At 41.3% G+C, this 26,491-nt stretch overlaps 2 protein-coding genes across 6 annotated transcripts in view; one reads left to right on the top strand and one right to left on the bottom strand.

Moving 5' to 3' along the window:
- Window positions 1-17,934, bottom strand: part of SKIC3 (SKI3 subunit of superkiller complex) — an 80,395-nt gene extending 62,461 nt beyond the window's left edge. Inside the window, exons 1-8 of one of the 4 annotated variants that reach the window (XM_054032103.1) lie at window positions 17,881-17,934; window positions 15,511-15,608; window positions 13,394-13,537; window positions 11,313-11,404; window positions 10,289-10,364; window positions 8,669-8,809; window positions 5,365-5,463; window positions 5,152-5,260 (exon numbers count right to left, since the gene is read on the bottom strand). In XM_054032103.1, coding sequence (XP_053888078.1) covers window positions 5,152-5,260; window positions 5,365-5,463; window positions 8,669-8,809; window positions 10,289-10,364; window positions 11,313-11,404; window positions 13,394-13,537; window positions 15,511-15,600 — 751 coding nt within the window. In that variant the 5' untranslated portion in view covers window positions 15,601-15,608; window positions 17,881-17,934. Of the gene's footprint in view, window positions 1-5,151; window positions 5,261-5,364; window positions 5,464-8,668; window positions 8,810-10,288; window positions 10,365-11,312; window positions 11,405-13,393; window positions 13,538-15,510; window positions 15,609-16,383; window positions 16,485-17,796; window positions 17,851-17,880 lie in introns of those variants that run through there. The other 3 variants (XM_054032100.1, XM_054032102.1, XM_054032104.1) reach the window with 3 other exon arrangements.
- Window positions 17,935-18,083: 149 nt separating this feature from the next.
- Window positions 18,084-26,491, top strand: part of ARSK (arylsulfatase family member K) — a 57,880-nt gene continuing 49,472 nt past the window's right edge. For both annotated transcript variants that reach the window (XM_054031871.1, XM_054031870.1), the window contains exons 1-3: window positions 18,084-18,464; window positions 22,238-22,367; window positions 22,972-23,131. In XM_054031871.1, coding sequence (XP_053887846.1) covers window positions 18,291-18,464; window positions 22,238-22,367; window positions 22,972-23,131 — 464 coding nt within the window. In that variant the 5' untranslated portion in view covers window positions 18,084-18,290. The remainder of the gene's footprint in view (window positions 18,465-22,237; window positions 22,368-22,971; window positions 23,132-26,491) is intronic.

The raw sequence follows: 26,491 nt of genomic DNA, 5'->3' as shown, positions 1-26,491 counted from the left end.
CCTGAGAATTAAAATTGGGGGGGGTAGGGGGAGGGTTAATTACTACAGATTCTGGCACAGGTAAACAACTCCAGAGAAATATCATACTAGTTCATACTGGGGTCAAGAGGCCCAGCAGACAGAGAAAGACATGAGATTGTACCTAAGAGGGCAAAATGCTGCTGGAAGGGTTTGAAGGACTTGGAAACTGAGCAGGCTGTCCTTCATGTGGAAGATGATTGAAACCTAGTTAAGCTTAATACCATGTAGATCAGCAGTTTTCAACACAGCTGCGGCCCATGTGACATCCTCCTGGCCATACAGGTAGCATATATATTCTGTGGATGCGGCCCACATAACAGAGAGCTGCATATGCAGCCCACAATGGTAAATAGATTGAGAACCACCAGTGTAGACAGTTTATTGATTTAATATGGATTATGAGAAGCATCAACATGAAAATATAGATACAAGGTATCTGTAGTTCCCACTCAAACCTACAAGAGAACAAATGTCACTTTTTAAAAAGTAAGCATATGCATTTGCAGAACTTACTTTACTGTGCATATTTCAGGACTTACTTCCACTTTAAAATTATCCCTGCAGTCTCTTTTCTGTGTGTGTGCTGGAAGGTTATTATCAACCCTACATGAGCTACAGGCAAGATTAAACTTCCCAAGTGATCAAGATGACTTTCCAGCCTGGTCTAAATGACCATGTCATTAAGGTAAGATATTCTAAGAGCCGCTGAAATAAGATTCATCCTGTGTATAAACTATGCAGCACAGTTAAACCAAAAAAAGTTTGGGTGGTGACTCTCCTACTTTATGGTGCAGTTTGTTAAAGACAAGAATTTATTTCTAATATTTCAGTTGCCAGTTGATTGATAGATTATCCATTTTGGGGATCAGTTAGCACATCAGGATGTCAGTGATATTTCCCATATGCATACACAACCTGCTCATCTTTAGTTACCAATACAAAAGGGAAATACAAATTATTGTTAGAAAATTGCAGCCCTAGTGGCACAGTAAATGAATTTGTGCAATCTTTTAAAAGAAAATACAACATCTGTGCTTTCCCATGTTTGTGGCAGCTTTGAAGTTATAGGCAGACTTGGGGAAGGAAGGCAGAGATCCATGGTAGAAAGCAAAACACAAATGTAATAAATGGTTTAAAAAAATTAAAGACAGATTAAAGTAATTCTTCAGATGGATGTACATGCATCTGGCATTTCTGCATGGCATTAATGGAACATGGATATATATATATATATATACATACACACACACACACACACATCAAAATCGTCTATTTTTAGAGCATATTATTTTCTGATCATGAGCATTTCCTATTTGTAAAACTTTACATAATATATGTTGTTTTAAAAATCTACAGTACAAATGCTTTAACTCAGTGGTTCTCAATTGATTATACATTGTGTTACCTGTGCTGCTGATGCCAGGTGGCAGGGCAGCAGAACATACATAAGGCACATAAGTCAAATGAGCAGCGCTGTATACTGGGGGCCTAGAAAGAAGCCACATTCTATAAGATTGTACACACAATATCACCCAAAAAAATGCCAACTCCAGAAAATTTTATACACAAGTGCTGGAAAATAAAGTCATGAAGATTCAGCATACTAAGGGTAGGTCCAAATTTAAAACAGTGCATCAGCACAGCTGCGCCACTAGGGCGCTTCAGTGCAGATGCTACTACACCGACAGGATAGCTTTTCCCGTCAGAGTAGTTAATAATCCTCCTCCATGAGAGGCGGTAGTTATGTTGATGGGAGAAGCCCTCCCATTGACACAGAGCTGTCTACACTGAGGGTAGAGTCAGTATAACTGCGTCACTCAGGGATATGGATTTTTCAAACCCCTGAGTGATGTAGTTATATCCATGTAAGTTTGTAAGCCATTGCCAAAATCTCAGAAGTAGCAGAAGCAGGTACTGACTGTTCAGGGGAGGCCACAACTCAGGGTAACTGTTCCCTCAGTCTACTTTGCACCCTGTAATCTCACTGAGAAATTCTCAAGTAGAAGGGTTCTGCTGGGATAGCTAACTATTTCATGCCTTTAAAAATGAATCCAAGCTGGATACCTAGTCTCCTAGAGCAAGCTGAAGCTTGGTCAAGATCTCTTACAAAAAACATATCTTGAAATTAGATTATTAAAAATGGAAATTTTAAAAGTATCTAGTGTTAAGGAATCCTGAATACTGGGGCCAACAAATCTATGAGGGATAAGAAGGGCTACATCTTATTAGTGAAATCAACCCCCTTTTTTAAATTACTCAAAGCAAAATTAAATCCACCTTTAGAGGTTACAGTGTTCAGAATCCTGGGAATTTGCACAAATATTCATGGAAGAGTGAAGGCTGTCAGTTACCATTACCTGTGATCTTTGTCTAAAGAGAGTCATTTTTGTATTCATATTTTCCTAAGCAACAACTTAGATGAGGCAAACTGGATTTTCTGAAAGCAGAAATTTCTACAATTGGTGCTGTATCAATCACCAAAATGTTGCATTATCAATGATGACAAGAATTTTTTAACTGACGATAAACCCATAACATTTTTAGAGAGAGAAATTGTGGCACCTCACTACCAGAAGAGTGAAGACAAATTTGAGAGATTCTACTGCTAGATTCAAAATTTCTAATTTCCATAATTGTACAGAGATGGGATTCAACTGACTTCCCTGTTTCTTTAGCTTCAACACTCCAGACCAGATCCTGTACTGTATTTTAGATGTGCTTGGCACAGCTCAGAAGTGGAGAAAAAGGTGGCATTAAGCCACGTTCATGTTCCCCCAATTCTGAGGCTGGTTGACAGCATAAATCATAGTAGCCCTAAAGTCACTTATTTGGGTGCTTAAATATGGATCTGCGAGCCTTACCTTTAGAGTAGACACTCATTTTTCAAGATCTTAGTCTAAATTTCTATGATTGTTCAATTAGAACTTTTTATATATTTGTTTAACCTGGATTAGCCTGTAGAAAATGGAAGTATGGCCTAAACAATATACCTTGTAAAATTTGTTTAGATATTGTGTACAGTATTATATTCTGTGATCTTTGAGGTGCTGGCCATAACATCTTTACAATGTTTTTATGTTCTATAAATAAGTGAACACATGCCAGAATTTGAGTGCAGTTTCAAGTCCACGTTTCTTAAAGTGCAAAACTGTCAGCTAAATGACTATTTATGTATAAATGGACTGCAACGTAGTATCGGCACACTACAATAAAGAAATCACTGTTTAATCTTTACATTTAGGCTATACAGTGTATTATATGTGGTGCTAAGAAAACCCCAATTGTAATCAGGGTCCCATTATGTTAGGCACAATGCAAACACCTAGATAAAAGACAGTCTCTTCCCCACAGGGCTTATAATCTTTCAAGACAGACAAAGGGTTGGAAGGGAATCAAGCACAGCGAAGTGAAGTGACTTGGCCAAGATCACTCAGCAAATTCCACGGCCAGTAGGAATTCCTTTTGTCTCTGAACAAGTTCACCACTGGCATAGGATCAGTAATTCCATTGAATTTAATGGAATAACTGTAACTGAAATGGATGTCTGCTTATTCCAATAAGGATAAAGAGAGAACACTGAAAACTGTTAAAGCCCTGGAAACTATATGGTTGGATAGTTAAGATTCATTTTACCAATACTGGTCCAGGCACATAGAGATGAAAATAATAAATGACTCTTTGCAAGGAGGAGTGAATTCAGCAGTTTTGTGCCTGGTGCAGATCAGTGCATTCCAGAGCAGCAAGCCATATCTATTTTGAGGTGGAACTTCAGTGTTAAGATGCTCAGGAAAGTCACAAAGAAACAGAATGAGCTTAACAATTACCTTCTCTTTGTTTTAAGCATAAAAGCCTGATTACATATTTGGATTCAGACTTATGTTTAATTTAATGGAATGCACATGTTCTGGATTGTTCTGCTGTGATACAAAATACTATATACTAGCTCTTCTTGTAGATGAATTATGCTTGTTTGGTTTGTTCTTGCTGGTTCCTTTCCACTGGGTTCAATTATTTAAAACACTGAAATTAAGAGTTCTGTATTACCATTTTTCTGCTCATGTATTACTTTCATGATGCCTAGCTCCCTGAAACTTGGTACTCATTGGCATTCTTCCACTCCTAACAAAGGAAATTATACAGCTTTATTGTTTAAAAAACACAGGAATTTCTGTATGGATTCTTGGCATATATTTCTACTTAGTTTTTGTGTGACATTCCTGGTCAATATGACTGTATATTTACAAATAGTTTTTTGGGGGGTGTCCAACTTGAAAGTCACTTCTGGCCCCTTTAAGGTCTCAGCTGTGACACCCAAAGCTAACACATCTAAAATCACTATTCACTTGTACAATATTAATGCAATAGTGAGTGCTCAAAACTGAAATTTAACAGTTTCAAACCCAGCACTGTGGAAGACAGCATGCTGCCTTCTTAAAGCATATAACAAACAAATCTGTTTTTTAAAAAGACCCCTTTCCTTCACTTCACTGAAATACCCTAAAAAGCCCTGTTTACTCTCCACCCACCAGGAAGTCTTGTGGAGAAAGATTCATGAATGTTCCTGCCAAGAGGATAGGGGGTATACTGGTTCACCAATTCTCTCACTTTAGCCATCTCTAGAGCTTTGTTTAATTGTCACCATCCTTTCCATCAAAGACAAGTAAACAGGATTCTCTTCAAACCTCATGTAGCTACTCTTCATTTATCTAGAGAGGCTCCTTTTGAGCATCATGAAGCACTCTTCCCATGGCACTGGTTACACTGCCAACAAAGGAATCAAGAATCCAGAACTGGTGTTGAACAAAAAACACTTATTTTTTTTAAGAAGTCCTTTGATGGCACAGTAGTACTAACTTTCACAGTTCTGAGACATTATGGTTTAGGACAGAACTGTCTTCCTCTCCAGGATGGTAGAAACATAGCACCTAATATAGACAATATATTTGTGCTGAAAAGTGGTGCAAGCTGCCTCAAACTACAACTTTCCTCAACAAAGTGAAGTAATAGATCTTGAAAGACTGGTTCCCTTTTTTATGAGAAGGACTGGGGGAGTGAAGGGCAAGACAAAAGTCACAGTGAAAAGATACAAAATTTGGAACAACAAAAATGAACCAAAACCATCCCACTCACCTGACTGAATAAAGTGCAAGCAGAGCACTTCTAAAGGATAACTCATGGTAGGATACAAAACCATCATATCATCACAGGCCTTCTTCAGCCTAGCAGTCTCACGAGGAAACTTGTAAGGGGGAAAAAAGTCAAAGCAATTTATTTAGCTATTCGTGCAGTATTATTAGACGTTATTTGTGTTATTGAAGAGACTATAAATTAAACTGTTCTTACTTTTGACAAACACTGAATGAAGTTTTTATAAAGCTTTTCATGGTCTTCACTGGGAACTGTGTCTGCAGAGTTCACTGCATGTTCTAATGCAGTCAAAAGCTGAAATAAGAAATTGGTAAGTGTACAACAGTGTGAATTAGCAAGAAAAGCAACAAACGGTGAACTTATGAAATTTAGTCATGGTTTTGGGTGACTAAACAGGGCGTAGTATACCATGAACATGATTATAATATGTATATTTGGCCCCACTGTGCCAATGTGGTCCTTCATAGAACTTCTGTTGTGCAAAGAGCAAAATACATAACAGGGTGGTTCTTCATACTCAAATATTATTCATATAGTGTTCAAATCCTGGTAGTAAATCTGCTACTAGTTGAAGAAGGTAAACAATCTAATCCATGCAGTAGCATAAGATATGTACAAAAAGAGCACATGTGAACACTATCTATTATGAGAGCTATGTGCTTAAATAACTTTTAAATACTGGTATGCAAGTTTTCATTTTGATGTTCCTATCTTGTGTGCCTCTAAGATAGAACCTTCACACTGCCAAAATGAATCTGAGCTTTTAAAAGTAATGCTTCACGAAAGATTTTTTTTTTTAAATCAGCAGTTATGTAAGACACTACATTATTTTGCACAGGGGCTTTACAAAAGCGTATAATTCCATCACCAGAAAATTCTCCGAATTTCATTTCTATTACCAATACTCTGAGGGACACAGTGTGTAATATTTTTAAAGGGTCTATGGCCCCAGTCCACAACGTTATTCAGGCTCCCAACTTCCACTGATTTCAGTGGAATACCTTTGTGGAGCAGAGCCTAAGTGATTTAGGAACCTACGGGCAAAATTTCAAAAGCCTAAATCCCACTGAAAGTCAGTGGGTCTTGGGCTCTTTATGTCACTTAAGCACTTTTTAAAATTTTACCCGAAGTCTAGTTGTCTATATCCACTAAGGTGTGTAATGGCTATTTTGCTTCCGTCTTCACTAAAAAGATTAATTGTGACCAGATGCTTAACACAATTAATATTAACAACAAGGGGGAAGGAACACAGGCCAGAATAGAGAAAGAATGGATTAAAGAATATTTAGTTAAGTTAGATGTATTCAAGTTGTCATAGTCTGATGAAATTCACCTAAAGGTACTTAAGGAACTAGCTGAAGGAATTTTGGAACCATTAGTGATAATCTTTGAGAATTCATGGAGGATGAGTGAGATCCCACAGGACTGGAGAAGGGCAAACACAGTACCTATCTTTAAAAAGGGGAACAAAAAGGACGCAGGGAATTATAGACCAGTCAGCCTAACTTCGAAACCTCAAAAGACACTGGAACAAATTATTAAACCATCAATTTATAAGCACTTACAGGTCAATAGGATGATAAGCAATAGGAACATGGATTTGTCAAGAACAAATCATGCCAAACCAACCTAATTTCCTTCTTTGACTGGGTTACTGACCTAGTGGGTGGGCGGAAGTAGTAGACATGACATATCTTGATTTTATCTGACACAATCCCATGTGACATTCTCATAGGCAAACTAGGGAAATGTGGTCTAGTTAAAATAACTATAACTGTTTGAAAAAAACATACTCAAAGAGTAGTTATCAATGGTATAGCTAATGGGGTTCCAGAGGGGTCAGTCCTGGATCCAGAACCATTATTCATTTTCATTAATGACTTAGATCAGAGGTTCTCAAACTGTGGTCTGTTGACCGCCAGTGGTCCGTGAGCTCCAATCAGGTGGTCCGTGGATAGTTCCCTCTAGGGTGTGCACCTGGGCGGCCACACACAAGAGAACAAAGGGCCAACCACCTAATTAGTGGAGCCACGCAGGCATGGCTCCACTAATTAGGTGCCTGGACCCTGGAGAAGATGGACATGTAAGGTGAGGTAGTGGCCTTGGGGGGTATAAAGGGTAGGTGGGAGGGGACAGTGGGGTGAGAAGAGGGGATGGGGGGGAATTTGGGACATGCGGGGCTCCGGCAGCCAGAGAAAGAGGCAACTTTCCCCAGCTCCAGAGCTGAGGCTACCAGGGAGAGATGGCCTTCCTTCCCAGCGTCAGCTCTGTGACTGCTATGGCGGGGGAGAGACCTCCCTCCTTCCCAGCCTCAGCTCAAGGGCTGCTGCGGCAGGGGAGAGAGGGCACAGCCATCGCATTAGAAAGGTAAGACTACTGATATTAAAATATGAAGTGTGCTTTTATTTGTAGAACAAAAAAAGTTAATTATTTAGGTTTTTTTTTAATATAGCACTTTTATCCAAAGCACTGTAGAATAGTTAGCTAATGGTACAAACAACATTTGGAAAGCTCATTTAGTGGTCCTTCGAGACCCTCAGCAATTTTCAAGTGGCCCACAAAAAAAAAGATTGAGAACCACTGAGTTAGATAATGGAGTGGAGAGTATGCTTATAAAAATTTGCATATGTCATCAAGATGGGAGGGGTTGCAAGCACTTCGGAGGACAGGATTAGAATTCAAAATGAGCTTGATAATTTGGAGAATTAGTCTGAAATCAACAAGATGAAATTCAATTAGGACAACAGCAAAGTACACTTCAGAAAAAAAAAAAATCAAATGCACAAACACAAAATGATGAATGGCTAGCCAGTAATATTGCTGAAAAGAATTGGGCATTATAGTGGATCACAAATTGAATATGAGTCAACAATGTGATGCAGTTGCAAAAAAGGCTAATATTCTGGGATGATTTATCAGGAGTGTTGTAAGAAAGATACGGGAGGTAATTGTGCCTCTCTCCTTGGCACTGGTGAAGCATCAGTGGAAGTACTGTGTTCAGTTTTAGGAGCTACACTTTAAGAAAGGCGTGGACAAACTGGAGGGAGTCCAAAGGAGAGCAATAAAAATGATAAAAGGTTTAGAAAACCTGGCCTATGAGGAAAGGTTAAAAAAAAGGCATGTTTAGTCTTGAGAAAAGATGACTGAGGAGGGACCTGAGAACAGTCTTCAAATATGTTAAAGGCTGTTATAAAGATGACAGTGATCAATTGTTCTGAATGTCCACTGAAGGTAGGACAAGAAGTAATCAGATTAATCTGTAGCAAGGGAGACTGAGGTTAGATATTAGGGAAAACTTTCTAATGGTAAGGATAGTTAAGCACTAGAATAGGGAGATTGTGGAACAGCATCATTGGAGATTTTTAAGAACAGGTTAGACAAATACCTGTCAGGGATGCTCTAGATATACTTGGTCTTGCCCCAGCATGATGTAGGGGTGGACTAGCTGACCTCTGAAGCCCTACATTTCTATGATTTGAGTAGGAAGGAGAAACATTACCAACTGCTGTGTCTCATTATCTTGATTCTGTGTACTGTCTGGCAGTAATTGGATCAGCCTCTTCCATAGCTGGTGGAGCTCAGCATTATCTGCACCTTCCTCCTGTTTTATCTTTATCAGTTTATGCCATGTGTGAGCCACCTGTCAACAGGAAAGAGAAATGAATCATTCTGTAACTCATTTAAAAATCTGATACCCAGTGTGATCGCTCCAATTTATTTTAACCCCTTGCCAATAAGATTTACAATTTCCCAAATTAAGTGGTCGGAAATAGCATTAACACTTAGCAAGAGTGCCAGGAGGATAGGGCTAATGAGTGAGTGTTAGACAAATTACTTCACCATGCTGTTTAGTACAGACAACAGAACTAGTGGTATTTAAGCAGTTTAGTACTACAGATGTAGCTGATGGTCCTTAATTGCTCATTTAACCCTGTATAACAGAATACAGGGTTATACAGAATGCAGTAAAGAAACCCTTCAAGTGTTCCTTGAAAAACTCAATCATAATAGAGGAATCTGCATTATAATAGGTCTGATAGAAGCAAGCTACCCTACATGCACTATGTAAGGTAAAGAAGTTGATTACGTATATGACAGAAAGTATGGTCATAAACCATACTTCTGATGACCAATTTAAAAAAGAAAATAGCATCCCCAAGCACTATTCTCTTTTCCAGCAGTGAAGTGACTCAGCATTATATTCGGCTAGAGAATGGAATACCTAATAAAATTTGAGATTGTTAACAGAAGTGAAACAAAGTAAGTATCAAATAACCACAGTGTGGCTCTCTCTCTCTCTAGTGGCTGGACCACATAGAGGAAGCTGAATTTATGAGTTTGATACTGGCTTTAAGATACCAGAGCTGGATTTTCTGGCTCACACAGCAGAGGCTCATGCTTTTAGAACCTGAGATCCCAGGTTCAATCCTTCCTACTACTGAACAAACTGGGGTTTATATTTTACATCTAGGGTTTGAAAGGTTTGTCTGCCTTGCTTCCATTGAAAACAAAATTTCCCTTAGCATATTCAGGCTATCCAGAGATTATAACAAACTAATAATCATCCTTGGCAAAGAATTTTTGCTATGAAACTAATATTAAAGTTCTCAAAACTTCAAGGAATCAAAATACTTCCAAAAAACTGGAGTAGGTGAAAAAGTACTGTAGAAAAAATGTGATCATTTAATTACAAACTGTATTATAATGCACAAGAGGGCAGAGTTAAGGTTGCACAGGCATCCTTTGAGCTGGCATTTCCTAACTTCTGAGTCCTTGAGTTAAAAAAAAATAATGTGGAAAAATATTCAAATGCTTGACAGCAACCAGAAACTAACATTTTAATGCAATTTGTTTATATGACACAACGTATCAACATGGTGAATTTCAGAACACTATATTGAACAAAATGATTGCAACTTCATTTTAATAAAAGGTAAACTAACCATTTCTAGGATTGCTTTTTATGTTAAGACACGTCAATTCAATAGATTGCCTCTAAATTTAGTGGTAAGTGCTGGTGGGAGAACACAGGTGTATAATTAAGAGAGATGAGTTCTTACTGCAAAAGAAAATGAATAATTTGCATAGGAAAAGGAGAGACAGTAAATCAGTAACTGACCTCTAGGTATTTTTTTTCTTGGTGATACAGTTCCACGAGTTTCCTACATACGTCACACCACTTCTGCTTGTCAGTACTAGATGATGATGGGGGGAAAAAAAAAAAACACAAAAAGGCCATGTCTGATTTCTAACCAATATGGAGAAATGTATTCTTCAAGAGACACTGCCAACTTGAAATCTTGTCTTTTTTCTTTTTTAAATTAGAGCATTAGAAGTTGCTGCAGATACTATATGTGCCTCCAAGTCCTAATGCAACTATGGTGAATTTTTTTAGAATGTTTTTCTCTTGTAGTTGCTGTGTGAAAAATCTACACAGACTGTATATAGTCAGTTTATCCTAAATGCTGTCAAATGCACCAAGTAAACAAACTGGAACAAAAGTATTTTCCACTAATCTTTCAATTATAGTTATCTTAGATGTTACTTAAACAGAAGTAATTAAAAATGTTTGAAAAGATGTGTGATTTATAAGTTGACACTGTCCATCAGACAAAACCAAAATCACAAAAACAAAGCAATAAGAACACTCCAATCAGTTGTGGAAACTGGTGACATACAACCAGAGCTAGCTTTGTTTAGAACTATAAACTGTAACCGGAAATGAAATTCCCTGTGACCATAAAAACTGAGTACATGTACTAGTGATATTAATGCTAACCATCAACATCAACTGAGAGTTACGAGATTTATAAAGTTCAACCATCTATGCAACACATTAAGCCAATGGATACAGTCATGATACTTAATGTCAATAGTTTAGATAATATTTATTCCAAAAGATTTCTTCTTATAAAAAAACAATAGGAAAGTGATAATTTATCGCTACCCCAACTTCACATTATAGAAAACCACTAGGGGTGACAAAGCCTTACCTCTAACACAACATGAGTATTAGAATTAGTTACTATGTGCAGAATATCACATGCATCAGTGATGGCATTAAAACTGGACTTTTTCCAGTACAACTGACATTTTAATATAACATGTTGCAGTGTCATAATTTAATCTAAAATATTCTTTACCTTTCATAGAGTTCCAAGAGCTTTTGGTAAACATTGAACAAGTTTTCTTTGACATCTGTTTGGTTAGATTTCTCATACAAATTTGCTAATCCCTAAACAAAAGTAAAATGTTTGTTAGATTTCACATCTGCTATTTCCAAGATCATTTTAAGGCATGCAGCCCGGCTGTGCCCATAAGGGACCCAATGCCTTCAGTAGGGCTCTGCGCAGGCACCAGGATCTGTCTGCTCAAATCTCAATGCAGGATCAGAATATAATGTTATGCTGAGAGGTACTGGTGACTGTTTAGATCAGAAACTTCTTTGAGAGTGGGTGTGAATGCATTCTTCAATTAACAAAACTGTCAGGGTATGTTACTCACAAGGCCCTCATCTAAGTCAAAAAGGGTTTGTAACCCTGCCCAAGTGTTTTCAGACTGTCTGAGCAGAGATGCTCAGTAGTGTGTTTTGTGAAGAGTGGGGAATGCAGAAGACATAGAGCAGAGAAAGTCAGCCTGAAAAAGCAGCTGAAAGCAGTCTCTGCCCCTGGAAGAAACCTGCAGAGAGGTTTTTGGACGGGGTGCAGGCTGAGAAGAGTGCACTTGGTGCTGTGAGCAAAAGAACTGCTTTCTGCTATACAATTCCTTCCATGTTCAGAGACACTTTCTTTATAAATAAACAAACCTGCATCAGAGAAATACCTGCCTATCACCAATTTTTTCTCCTAACTGGAACATCCCTTGGACCCCAAACTTTGACTAGCTGCTTGGGTCAAAAAGGGGAAACAAAAACATGGGAGTATTTCTTCACACAATGCATAGTCAACCTGTGGAACTCGTTGCCAGGGATGCTGTGAAGGCCAAAAATATAACTGGGTTCAAAAAAGTTCCTGGTGGATAGCTCCATCAATGGCTATTAGCCAAGATGGTCAGGGATGCAACCCCATGCTCCGGGTGCCCCCAAACCACTGACTGCCAGAAGCTGGGTCTGGACAACATGGGATGGATCACTCAATAATTGCTGTGTTCTGTTCATACCCTCTGAAGCACCTGGTACTAGCCACTGTCGAAAGACAGGTTACTGGGCTAGACAGACTATTGTCTGACCCAGTATGGCCATTCCTATGTTCTTAAATATCATTTACATTATAATAAAAGCTCACTGTATTTTCTTAAAATTATTTCTGAGATTAGTGAAGTGGAACACAGACTACCTGAACACTGTTAAGTATAATCTTCTTTTAACGCCAGCCAATGGACAACAATAAAGCATCTTAAATTGTGCAAGACTACAGAAAAATTTGTCTCAGTAAGTTACTGTTTTGTACTATCTCATAAAAGACACAGCCTGACTGGCTGATGAGGATTCAATGAAGGTAATTTCAATATATGTCCAATTGTTGCATTTAAAAAAATGTAAATTGCTGATATTAAAAAAACCTCTTTATTAAGCTACAATGCACTAAATATTCCCTTTTACCAGACAGATGAATCAATGACCTAGCCTTCAGCCATATGCTTCATGATGTGCCCAAAGGGCACAGACATCTAATAGAACACGTTGCAGATTATCACTTGCACACCATATGCTGCACAACCATCTTAAAGAGCGTCTATTATTGTTGCCTAGGACCATGGAAAACAACAACATAGTCCAATTTGCAAAATTCTGTATCAGAGGCTGGGAAAAAAGTTACTGTGCAAAATGCTCTCTCTCATAGGAGAGAAACACCACATTAAATTTACTGAGTCATGAGCAAGGGAACTAAGAAAGCACCTAATGGGGATAAGCATACTTTTTCTGTTTGTTTGTTTTTGTTTTCCAAGGGAATGAAACATATTTATCCATTAGAAGACCTATAATAATTTAAATATAATGAATCCAAAAGTTGCTCTCTTTTACACACATGCAACTCCCATTGGTTTTAACATTGTACATACCAGGAGTGAGATCCGCAGCTGGTATAATTTGTTATATGACAATTTACACAACTTGAGGATCTGCCCTAAGAGTCAAATGTTGATTGGATCTTGTTCCTATACTTAAGAACACAGTAGTTCATTTACTAGGAAGGGTAAAGTGGAACTAGAGTCGAATACGTACCTGCCATGCCAGTAGCTGGCCTGGTTCAAGTTCAGCAGCCTTTCTGTACGCACTTTGGGCCTGATCAGGCTGCTCTAACTCTGCAGCTGCCAGGCCAATAAACACCCAGGCATTGTAGTTATTTTTCTCTTGTTTCAGCACTGCCTAAAAATATAAGAGTTCAAATGAAGCCAGTGTACTAAATGTGTCTTACAGACTCAACTACCGAGTTTGATTAATCAGTTTTCTTACTTTCTAGAAAAGAAGTTCCTGAACATACTAGTCTGGTACACGGTGAATTTTATTTATTAGGTATCTATTTAACAAGACGTTACTTTCTGCACAGTGATAACATAAGTTAGAACATTAATAAAAGGTTAATTTCTAACTGGTAGCTTTCTCTAGCAAGAAAAAACTGCATATGAACGGTCCTAGTGACAGGTATCAGTAACTATGGTCATTGAAGGATTCCTCTGAAGTCTATGGTTAAAGATAGATTTTTGTCACAGTCATCTGAGAATTAATACAGTAACTCCCCGCTTAACGTTGTACCTATGTTCCTGAAAAATGTGACTTTAAGCGAAACAATGTTAAGCGAATCCAATTTCCCCATAAGAATTAATGTAAATGGGGGGGGAGGGTGTTAGGTAAATCTTTTTCAAACAAAAGACATTATATACATATACAGTATAAGTTTTAAACAATTTAATACTGTACTCAGCAATGATGATTGTGAAGCTTGTTTGAGGTGGTGGAGTCAGAGGGCGGAAGAGGGTGGATCGTCTGGCTGCTCCTCTTGCTGTTCTTGATGAACATTCCCAACTCAAAAAAACACATCTAGAGATTGTTGTTTTGCTTTCCTTTTTTTTCTTGGTAAATTTCTTTTTGCCAGTTTGGTGCAGTTTGACTCACGGCTGTGACTAGGTAAGTGAATATCCTCTGGCCCCAGAGCACCAGTGAAGGTGTGGGCCAACAATATCCCCACTCCTAGGCCTGCAGAATCCTCCCCATGCAAGCTCTGTGGGTTTGGGCTCAACACAGGAACCAGGAGGAGGAGGCAAGTGGCAGCACAAAGGAAGAGACACTGTGCTGCATCCTTCCCCAGGACCGATGGGGATGTCTCTGCTGGCCTCTGAGCAGCAGATCACACAAATGCCTGCTCCAGTTAGTCACTGAACATCTTCCCACCCACTGGGGTGCTGGGAAAACCAGTTGTCTCCTAAGGGAACCAATCTGCCAGGTTGCATGGTATGCTTAGGACACACAACGCAGAGGCACTGGGCCTCTACATCCCTGCAGAGCTGGAGATAGTCATGGGCTTCTGGGGCCACAGGTGCCGACTTTTAAAACTGCTGGGGGGTTCTCAACTCCCGGCTCTGCCCCAGGTCCTGCCCCCACTCCACCCCTTTCCCCAAGGCTCCACCTTGCCTCATCCTGCCCCGGCTCCACTCCCACCCCGCCTCTTCCCGCCCAGTTCCACTCCCTCCCTCAAGCATGCCATGTCCTTCCTCCTCCCTCCCAGCCTTCCTGCACGCTGTGAAACAGCTGATTGCGGCAGGTGGGAGGCATGGAGAGGGAGGTGGGAGGCGCTGACCCATGGGGCCTGCAGGTGGGCGGGAGACGCTGGGGGGGGGTGGAGGATGTTATAACCGAACATTGTGCAACTTTAAACGAGCATGTTCTCTAATAGAGCAGCAACATAACAACGAGACAACGTTAACTGGGATGACTTTAAGTGAGGAGTTACTGTACCCTCTGCTTCGCATTTAAGCACATGCTACAGAAAACTGATCTCCTTTTCTGGACAAGCTAACATGGGCAACTAATGAAATCAACACTACACCAAACCACAGTATCTACCATATAGCAATAAGATCCAATGTGTGAATTGAAAGGGTGGCATTTGTCGGACTCTGTGAACTTCATCTTCATTGAAGAAAGGAAGAAGGACCCATCCACAAGGATTTTAGTGATTACCCCACAGCAAATCATTCACTATGTACACTGCCAAGATGTATGATTACTTAGTATGTACATTACTGCATAAAGTATAGAGTACAATTCCAGTGGACAGAAAATAGCTGGGCTTTTTACTTGTACACACAATTAATTTTTATACAAGTAGAAGAATTCATTACCTTGCAATGTTTTAAGGCTTCTTTGTATTCTTTATTTCTTATTGCATCTCTGGCACTTTTCAATGCTGCCTTCACCTCCTTATTTGACATTATTACTGCTAAAGTCAAAAGGACAGAAAATTAGTTTTCAAGAAAAGACATTTATATCAAATACTGTTCAAAGCATTCAATTTATATTGCATTGCTATACACAGAGAAAACATTTTAGCAAATATTAACAGTATGTTCACAGCTGTACAAGTATAAGACAAAATTCCTACCCCAAATAACTATCAATCCAGTATTGACAAAAAAGCAGGGCACACACATATAAACATATATGCGATAGTACACCTCTAAACCCCAATCCCAAGCACATGCATCATTTTTAGTATGTGAGTAATCCCACTGAAGTTATTGGGACCAATCATGGACTCACATTTATACACATCCTTAAATGCTATGCTGGATCTGAGCCATCACCCTGAAATACTAAAAGCTACTTCTCACCCCAGAGTAGAATTTTTCTTGACAGTTGGGGCACATTAAATAGGGAGGTTCAGTAATATGGAGGTTTACATGTTTCTCTGTCATTCACATTTTAAAGATTTTCCCAACACTTTTTGGCCATACCATTCTATCAACATCATTGATCGATTTCAAATTCCACTTCCTAAGTAGTCCCTAATGAGGGAAAGAGCACTTCATAAGTTTGGAAGGGATATGTGCAGGAATGAAGGAAATATTCAAGTTTGTTTTAGTAAAAAAAATGGAAACAAACAATAAAGTTAATACATTTTGAAATTACACATAGTATCATTTAGAGCACATACATGTATATTCAAGTATATTGTACACATACATCAGTCTGATGCACACATTATTTACACTCACTCTAACACGTGCTTTAGAAAGTGTACATGGTTCAGATGCAGTTATCATCATTGCCAGGATGGGGAGTGTGGCAGGAAGGGGATACCCCAGTGCAAAAGGATCTAGGTCTGAATGAGTAGAAAAAGAAACACTATACTGGGGAGCAAGGGTCCACTATGAAAAATTGAATAGAAGTCATATATTACTATTATTATTTATGTGTATTACAGTAGCACCTGTAACTGTAGCACAGTCACAGACTAGTAAGAGAGGAAAAACAATGACTCTATAGTCTGGTGGTTAGGTTACTCCCTGGGATATGGGTGAACCAAGTTCAAGTCCCTGCTGCTGAGCAGAGATTTTAAAACAGATCTCCCACATCCCAGCTCAGTATCCTGATCACCAGGCTACTGGCTATAATATGGGGGGGGGGGGGGGGGTTCCATTTTTTCATGAAACAGGGCTGACCTGGCTTAGGTGCCTAACTCCAGGAGTGGATCCCAGTTCAGATCTGTGATGCTAGAGATAGGCCCTCTATCTCTGGCCTTGAGTCAGGCACCTAACTCACTCTGAGAGATGAGGGTTAGGCCCCCAGGCTTCTCCTTGGCATTTCCTACTGCCAGATTGGACAGCTCCCTGCTCAGCTTACTGGTTTTTGTAAATCCCTTTCTTTGGAGCCTAACTCACCCCATGCATTGTATAGGGAGTCTGGACACCTAACTCAGGGCTAAGGATCCCACTGGGCAGCAGGGTGCCTAAATATCTGGTGTTGTAACACTGAGTATAAGCGTATGTATGTCTACACTGCGGGGGGGTGAGGGGGGGACACTCCTGTGGCAGCAAGTCTCAGAACCCCATGTACATATTCAGGCTTGCAGGGCCCACGCTACGGCGGTAAAAATGGCAGTGTGTATATATCCCTGCTTGGGCTGTGGAAGCCGGTAAGCAGGTGGGTCTCCGAGCTGAAGCAGGAATATCCTCACTGCTATTTCAGCATTCTGGCGTCAGCGCAGCACGGCGGTAGCTCTGGCCATGCTGCTGTAGGGAGTTTCTGCAATGTACACTACCCCCGTCCCATTGTGGATCTAGCTCTAGCGCCGCCGCTGCTCTTCGGGCTATTTCGCCTTCCCTGCCCAGAGCTGGGACCTTTCTTTTCCTCTGCCACGGGAGCCAGCGGAACTGCCCTGTTACTCCACACCTGCAGCTGCCTCCCACTCGGCATCGCACACCAGCCCCCTCGCACCCACCCCGGGGTACAAGGTCCCCCTCCACCCACGGACCCCGACCGCCCCGGCTCAGCTAGGGAGCGCTGGGCCCACGCAAGCCTCGCAGAGCCGCCGAGCCGCCCACACGGGGCCAGCAAAGGCCCTCAGGGGCCGCCAGCGGCACCACCCTCTGCGCCCGCTCCCCCCTACCACTGAGCGCTTCACCTGCCTCTGCCTCTGCCTCCTGCCTCAATACCAGCCACCAACTCCCCGCACCCCGACCGCCCCGGCTCGGCCGCGCAGGCGCACTGACTCGGTTAATACACTTCCCGCGTGAGGGCCATTGAGGCGACTCAGCACTCCGCCATCTTACCGTCCTCCAGCTCCTGTGGCATGATGGGAGTCGTAGTTCATCCCCCTACCTCCCTCGCCGCCTGACCTCCGAGGTATGACGGGAGGTGTAGTTTGTCGTGCCCCGCTTCCGCGAGGCCTGATGGGCGCTGTAGTTTGGTCTGCTCATGGCGGGAGAGGGCGGGAGTGTCACGGGGTCTTGCTCTCAGGCCTCGGGCGTGTCGCCGGGCAGTGTCAAAGCGCTGGGGTGGGCTGGCTCTAGGCCCAGCGCACCCTCAATGGCTGCAGCCTGGCTACCGGGGAGCGCTGCTCGCCCTGCCGGTGTGTGAGGGGCCGTGTGCCCGGGGACCTGGCTCTGGGCGCGCGGAGAGGATGAGGGGGCGGTGCGGAAAAGGGGCCCGGACGGGGGTGCTGGCGGCTCTGGTGCTGCTGTTGGCTTCCACCCGCTGGGAAGGTGCGAAGGCGCGTCCTGTGGCCTGGGGACACCTCGGCGCTGGCAGCAGCCAGAGGGCGCGCAACGTAGTGATGGTGATGTGCGATGCCTTTGTAAGTATCCCACCAGAGCCTCCTGCTTCTCAGGGCCTCTGCTCACAGGGCAAGAGCCTAAGCACGCATAAAGCAGGTAGCACCAAACACTAACCCGGTGTTGTCAGCTTCTGTAGGGTCTGATGAGTTTGGGATGCCCTCTGCACTTCAGAGACACTTGTGTGATGTGACCCAAGGCAGTGTGTGCCTCGGTGTCAAATTGTCATTGTCTCATGCTGAAATGGCATTTCTCAGACTCTGAAAATTATTTTGGCCACAGTCAGGGCTTGCGAAACTACCTTGTCCAAGCAAAGACCACAATCTCAGTAAAAAAGAGGCTATGTTATACCCCTGAGAGCTGGCCACTGCATCATCACTTCTACTAGGGACCATAAAGACAGGATTGCAATTAACTGAAAGGCACTGTATTTTTGAGCTTAAAGAAAGAGATTTTTTCTCAAGATAACACTTTTAAAAAGAAACCTATTATTTTGACCAGTTACTTACAAATAATCAAATTACATGTAACTATTTCTGTTATCAGTTATGGTAAATCTGGTCAGGACGTAACAGTAGCAGTGAACACTGCAAAACAGAAATGTAAAGACAATTTCTTTGACCTATGTTGAAAAGAGAACACTCCTACGAATAAAAAACTGTAGGGAACAATCGGAGATTCTTGGGATGTATAGCTTTTAGAAATTATAAGAAATTCTGGTATCGTCCACCATGGGGAAATTTATAGAATTATTCCAACCAATTTAAACACAGGTTCAGCTGAACTGGAGGGAATCATGGTACTGGGTCCAAGCCTGTTTTTATCACTCTGCTTTCATCAGGTTTAACTAACATGGTGGTAAAAATACCAGAAGCTTATCTATACTTATATGTACACCCGTTCAGCTAAAGTGGTGATAAAGCTGGTGAAAATTTTTTATAAATGTCCCCTGTGTCCATGATGGCCATAGACATAGGCACTGACTCCATGGGTGCTCTGGGGCTGGAACACCCGTGGAAAAAAAATAGTGGGTGGTCAGCACCAGCAGGCAGCCCTGCTGATCAACATCTCTACCTCACTCCCAGCGGCTCCCCCCACCATGATCAACTGTTCAGCGGCATGCGGGAGGTGCTGTGGTGGGGGAGGAGTGGGGACAGGAAGAGTTGGGGAGGGGAGGCGTGAGAGAGGCAGAGCAGTGAGGTGGGGGCTTGGGGGAAGGGGTGGAGTGGGAGTGGGTCCTGGGGCAGAGCGGGGGTCAAGCACCCTCCGAGAATTGAGGAAGTTGGCACCTATGGCCTCAGAAACTACAGTGATGATGGAGGGGTGAAAGTGACTTAAGGGACTTACGAGTACACAGGGTGGCCGAGGTCCTGAGCAAGGTAGGTGGGGTGGCTCAACCGGAATGGGAAGGCCTCGGGCAGAAGGGGCAAGGCTGGGGCCAGACTCCCCCAGCAAGCCCTTCAGCACAGCCCGGTGGCGATTTAAAGGGCTTGGGGCTTCCAGCTGCCACCGCCAGACCTACTCCAGGGCTCCAGCAGTGATTTAAAGGGCTGCAGTCCCGGACCTTTTAAATCGCCGCCGGGAGCCATGGGCCGTTTTAAATTGACGGGCCCTGGGGAAGCTGCCCCCTGCCGGTACGGTCGGCTGTGTACTAGCTCTTACCAGTACGCCATACCGGCTTACTTTCACTTCTGGATTAATGTGATCTAACTATACAGGTAGATAGAATGGGTGCAATCAGACCCTTGAATTAATTATTTATCGTCTTTAAAACTTTATTTCATTTAATCTGTATTTATGAATTAAATACATACCCTTTCTTATTTATGGTAGAAGGCAGCTCCTTTGGAGAGCAAACAAACCTTTACAGTTCATTAAAACTACATTACATTCATAACTATTGATTATTTTGTATAAGAAAGTTTGCATAAGCTGAATTCACATTTTTATTTTCTCACTTTGAATTTTATTTATTTAATTTTATTTTGTAATTTTCCTCCTTAGGTTCTTTAAATAATGTTAATCAAAGGACTAGGCAAGAATTTGTTTTTTGAGGAGTGAGTAAACCTTACCCTGCTCATATTCATTTAGAACCCTGATGCAAAGATCATTTTCCTTTCTTATCACTTTACCAGGTTTATCTGGGTATTTTCCACTTAATCATTTCCCTGTCATCATGGGGGCCTCAGGCACTGGTGCACCTTGGTCCCTCCTATTCACTCACTGTGACACATAATAGTCTAGTCTCGTGTGGGTGTAATACTTTGATATAATTTCAGTTGTTGGGCTTAGTGTGTGTTTGGAGGGTGGTCTTGGTGGCCTGTGATATACAGGAGGTCACATTAGATGGTCTGGTTGTCTCTTCTAGACTTAAACTCTCTCATTCTATATCACCCCTTTCTTTGCATCTTTCCACTGACCCCCCCCCCCCATTATCGCACCAAGCATAAGGCACTTGTTTTCACTTTCAAGGCTCTTCATGGTCTATCCCCATTATATCTCTCATTTGCTATCTAGATGTCAACTCCCACTTCTGATTGTCCCGTGATCCAAGCCTTATTAAATTTTCAAACAAGTTCCCTCCATGCTCTCTCCTATGCTGCCCCCTCATGCTTAGGAGGAGATCCCTGTAAATGTCCGCAAAACAAATGCGTTTTTCTCCTTCAAAACCCTCCCTAAAACTTTTTTCTGTGATGTCTACGAAAAACTTGACAACGATGCTGGTGTCCTGAGACTACGCCCTATCATGCTGACCAACATTGTTTCATTGTTTTCTTGTACTCTCTGTTTTGTCTGTATCCATTTATTTTCTCTTGTTTCTGAAGCAGGGACTGCCTTTTTGTTCTGTGTTTGTACATCATCTAGCTCAGTAGGATCCTGCTTCATGACTAGGGCTCATAAGTGTTATGGTTATAGAAAAAATAATAATATATAAAACTATTGTTCTTGGTGCCTGTTTTCTTTTTTCCTCAGGGGACTATATAAGACAGTGAAACCATCTCCAATAAAGTTATACCATTATAACTGAAATCAGAGTTTGACCACATATCTTTTAAGGCACAGAAACAGAGTAGCATGAAAAACACAATATTCTTTAGGCTTAGTAAAATGTTTTTGTGGATCTCTATTGTAAGGCCAAAGACAGAAAAAGAAGTTATGATTCTGTTTTTGTGTATGTTTGCCCTCCTGTTTAAGTATTGCAAGTTGTAAAATACAATGTGAAGTATAAATGTAATCATAATGTTAAGCAATTATTTTTAACAAATGAAAGATTCTTTAAAAACTGAATATCAACATATCGTACATTCTAACAGTTATGTCACTGTAACTCTTTCTTCTCTATACTGTACATGCTTTTTCTTAGGCCATCACTGACTCAGATGCTAGAGAATGATCTGTATCCATTTTACACAGCTTATTCTTTTAAAGATGAAATGTCAGCGAGTCTAGGGCCCTGGTCTTGCAAACGCTTGTGACTGTTATGCTTATACAAAGCACATGGAATCTTTATAGAGGAAGGCAAATATGCAGCATTTATTGAAAATACAACAGTTAGCATATGCTTTTCAGTCTCACACACATACACATATACACACACACAGAGTCCTGCCAGTGATGTTATAGTTACCAGTCTGTTGTTGCAACTCTTGGACAACCAGAACGTCATTCCTAGAATGGTAAATTTGCCATATACTGTAGCTTTGGGTCATTTTCATAATATTTTATTTCTAATTATTAAAGAAAATGTTACCATTATCAATTTTAATGTTTTTAAGTACCTGCTTTTTGATTGCAGGATGGAAGGTTGACATTTTATCCAGGAAATCAGACCGTGAGCCTACCTTTTATAAATTTCATGAAAAGATATGGCACGGTTTTTCTCAATGCCTACACCAATTCTCCAATATGCTGTCCTTCTCGTGCAGGTAAAACCATATTAAAAATCTTCTTAAGGAAATAGTAACTACCAGGGGAGAGCCGGTTTAAATGTTCATTAGTGATGGACAGACCTCAGAAGGCTTGAGCTGAATAAGTCCCCATTTTTAAATGCTTATCTAAAATTATCCAAACCTTCTGAGGTTTTTATCCATTTCTCTTTCCCCCCCTTGTCTGCCTCCCATGCTTCTTCCTCTCAACTGCATTCTTCTCTTTCAACTTCTCAGCCCCCCAAGTAATGCAAACATTACTCAGGTTTCAGTACTTCTGAAAACCTTTAAGGATTCCAATGGACTTGTTTGTCCTCTACAACAGTGGGTCTCAAAGCCGGTCCGCCGCCTGTTCAGGGAAAGCCCCCAGTGGGCCAGGCCAGTTTATTTACCTGCCGCAGCCGCAGGTTCGCCGCTCCAGGCCAATGGGGGCTGCGGGAAGCGGTGGCCAGCACATCCCTCGGCCCGCGCTGCTTCCCGCAGCCCCCCTGGCCTGGAGCGGCGAACCGCTGCCAGTGGGAGCCTGTCAATAATCACTTGACAACCCTAGTTATTATTCTATAAATGCGTTGACAGGCATTTGTTTCTGACTTGCTTTTTTCAGCTATGTGGAGTGGCCTCTTCACTCATTTAACAGAATCTTGGAATAACTTCAAAGGTTTAGATCCAAATTATACAACATGGATGGACCTGATGCAAAAGCATGGCTACCGAACTCAGAAATATGGGAAACTAGATTATACTTCGGGACATCACTCAGTGAGGTAGGCAAAGGATATATTCCTCTCTGGTATGGCATCCATAAATGTGATTAAATCATGGAACAACAGATTGACCATGGCTTATTGTTTTCAATTAAAATGTAGCATTGATCTTTTTTAAAGAAATTCTGTTAGAAATGTATGAAGGCTCCAGTCCTGCAAAATGTTAGGCCCAGGCATACAGTTACTCCCATGAAGAGTCACATTGAGACAAGTAAGGGTGTGAGGGCACCGAATGACCTTTATGCCTGTCACAGGTACAAATAATTATACTTAAGAAATCTCAATTTATATATCTCTGATTTTGCCCATTTGGATACAATCTGTTTTTAATAATATTTTTTTAAAAACAGCTTCATAACAAGATTGCAGTGTAGCTGGCTCAAAATAATTTGATTTCATTGTGATTCTCACCAGAATTCATCCATAAATCCTAAACATGTTCTGGTGAATTTTGTGCAATGTATTTATTCATTTTAATCGGCAAACTCGGCTTTATGTCAGTTCTTTGTGTAGGTCAATTTCATTTTGTTATGGTAAATTAGAATAAAATACATTATTTAGTACAGAGCACTAATTACAATTTTCGTAGCTTTACTTGGTAAACCAGGGACCAGTACTTCAAGATGATAAAGGCATAATCCATTTCCATTAAATTCTGTCTGAATTGTCTACAAGAAGGATGACTCATTTAACTGAACCACACAAAAGGCTAAAAAGATTTTAAAGTCCTTTCATTTTATTTTTTCTGATTTAATTACAATTTTCAATTTTTTTCATTTAACAAACCAAAGGTATTTTAGGTGCCAACATAAAAAACAAGTACAAAAATTACTATATGTTCCCAGCACATGGATTTTTATACCATATATCCAAATTAATTAATAAATAAAAATGAAAGGGAAAAAGGCAGGGGGGAAGAGATGGAGAGGAGAGGGAATACGGAAGAAGGGTATAGATTTATCTCCTATCTTTCTTTCAGGCATCCTGCAGGGATTTTTAGTTGACCAGTTCTAGGAAATTGTCCCAAATAGACTCAGCTTTTTCTAGGGCTTGCTATCTATTGTATGCGATGGTGTGGACTAGGTCCAGAGGTGCTGTGCTGGAGGCCTCAGGGTCCTGAACACATGTTCCAGAGTGGCTGCAGGAGAAGCAGCCACCCATGGCCCAGGAGAGCCATATAAAAAGAGCTGCAGAGACAGTCAGTTTCTTGCTGGAGTCAGAGGAGTGTAGAGGGTGCTCCTGGCTGACCAAAGGGAACTGCAGCACCATGGACAGATCAGTGCTGGCAAGGACCAGGGGTGAGAGGAAGAGCTCCTGGCTGGCTGGTGGGCCTGAAGATAAAAGATCTCTGAGGTAAGGGTGAAGCTTTGGTGAAGGCTGGGGCTATGGGGAAGTGGCCCAGGGAACTGAAAGCAGTTTTATTAAAGGGACATGGTGGCAAATGGGTACTATTCTTAGGGTCCCTGGGAAGGGACCTGGAGTAGTGGGTGGGTCCAGGTTTCCACCCCTCCCCCCCATAGGCCATTAGGGAAGTGGCCTATGTTGGACAGCAATAAACCCCAGAGGGGAATCTGAACTGCTAAGAGGCCCAGCCAGAGAGCTGAGGCCAGAACAGACCAGAGAGAGCAAAACCATTGCCTCCAGGGAGGAAGTCCTGGGGGTATGGCTCAATACCAGGGCTGGGACTGTTTAAAGACTGCAGACACACCTGATCAGAAGGAGGTTCTTGTGAGAGGTGGGTGCCACACCATTACAGATACCTTCTTTTGCAGCCAGGTCTGCCAGTCCATTAAACCTGCTGGGGGGAGGGATAGATTTATTTTTCCAGTGTAGCAAAATTTGACCTCTCACAGCCAGTACAACTCTATGTAGCCATTCTCTTTGATATAGTGATAGTTTCCATTTGCTGGGTATCTGACCCAGTACAGCATGCAGATGTCAGCTTTAAGATCAAGTGACAACTCTAGGAACTTATTAATTCTGGTTCCAATACCATCCCAGAAGCTGGAAACAATAGGGCATGATCAAAACATATGCATGCTGGCTCCTTTACCACCACCACCCCACAGACACACACACACACACACCTCAACATTGATCACTCAGGGTAGCTTTAACTTTGTGAAGTGTTTGGGGCAACTAGTGAACCCTAAACATAATTTTTTGTTGAAAGAGACTTAATTGGAGGTCCAAGATTGCTTCTTTAATCTCTCATGTTGTTCTGTTTCACTGTGGGGTAAGATACTTATTGCCAATTCTTTGTTCCATTTTTGCATCAGTACATCTATATTAACTCTTTGGTGGGTCATAAGGAACTCCTCTAGTGTAGCTGCCAGTCTGGAGAAATAGTATAATTCTCTACAAAATTTGGCAAGTTCTGGCGCTTCAGACAATGCACGTTCCTCGGGGCCGAACTCTGAGGGGAACAAGTGACAAATTTGAATATGTTGCCATATTGCAGTACTTGATAGGTTATATTATAGTTGGAGAGAAATTAAATGATCTGGTCCTTTGATATTAATCGGGATATAGATAGTGTGCAGCATTCCATCCATATTATCTTCTTCCACGCCCAGTTTGTAGCATGGATTCTCCCAGATTGGATCCTCTACATGAGACGAAAGATAGGATTTGTGTTGGTGAGCTTAGTTGGTCCATATGTCCTTTCATATTTTTTGTTTGTAGTCACACAGCAGCCATGCTAATGTTTGTAATCCTGTTGTGTTGAAGGCTGACTAGCCTAACTGTTGCATGCTCCATCTGTGAATGGGAGGTGCGAGAGGGGAGGGGAATTTTAGCCAAATTACATAAAGATAGCTGCATCAGTCTCAAAGGAGGCTGTCTGTTCATCAATTTTGCTAGAATATGATCACTGAAATCATTTGCCCAGCATGAAAGAGTTTGAGAGATTAGGATTGAAGGTCACTTCAGGCGGATTGTATTGCTTCCTTGGTAGAGTGCCCAGAAGCTGTTTCCCTATAGGCTGTCTAGAATCTGTGCTAGGCCTTGCCTCAATGCCTGCTTGAACCTAAATATCTGAAATATGGAGCAAACCAGAAAAGTTTTTGCTAGTATTGAGATGTTTTAAATCTCCCCAAGTCCCAGGAAAATTTTAAATATGGTAATATGTTTCAAAATACGTTCAGTGAGAGTATCTATTGTTGCTGCAAAATTTTTCTGTGAAGAAAAGTTGTGAATGAAAGCAAGTCATGAAAAACAGCAAAAATTTTAAGGAACCAAACATCTTTCACAATGATAGTCATAATACGACATAAATAGATGGAGTAGATAAGTGTTACTGTGGCTTCCCCAAGTACATATAAAAACTGCCTGTTTTGCAGTTTTTAATATGGTACACAA

The sequence above is a fragment of the Malaclemys terrapin genome, chromosome 6 (assembly GCF_027887155.1).
Source record: "Malaclemys terrapin pileata isolate rMalTer1 chromosome 6, rMalTer1.hap1, whole genome shotgun sequence".
In the NCBI taxonomy this organism is placed as follows: domain Eukaryota; kingdom Metazoa; phylum Chordata; order Testudines; family Emydidae; genus Malaclemys; species Malaclemys terrapin.
This window is presented reverse-complemented; position numbering and strand designations above follow the sequence as displayed.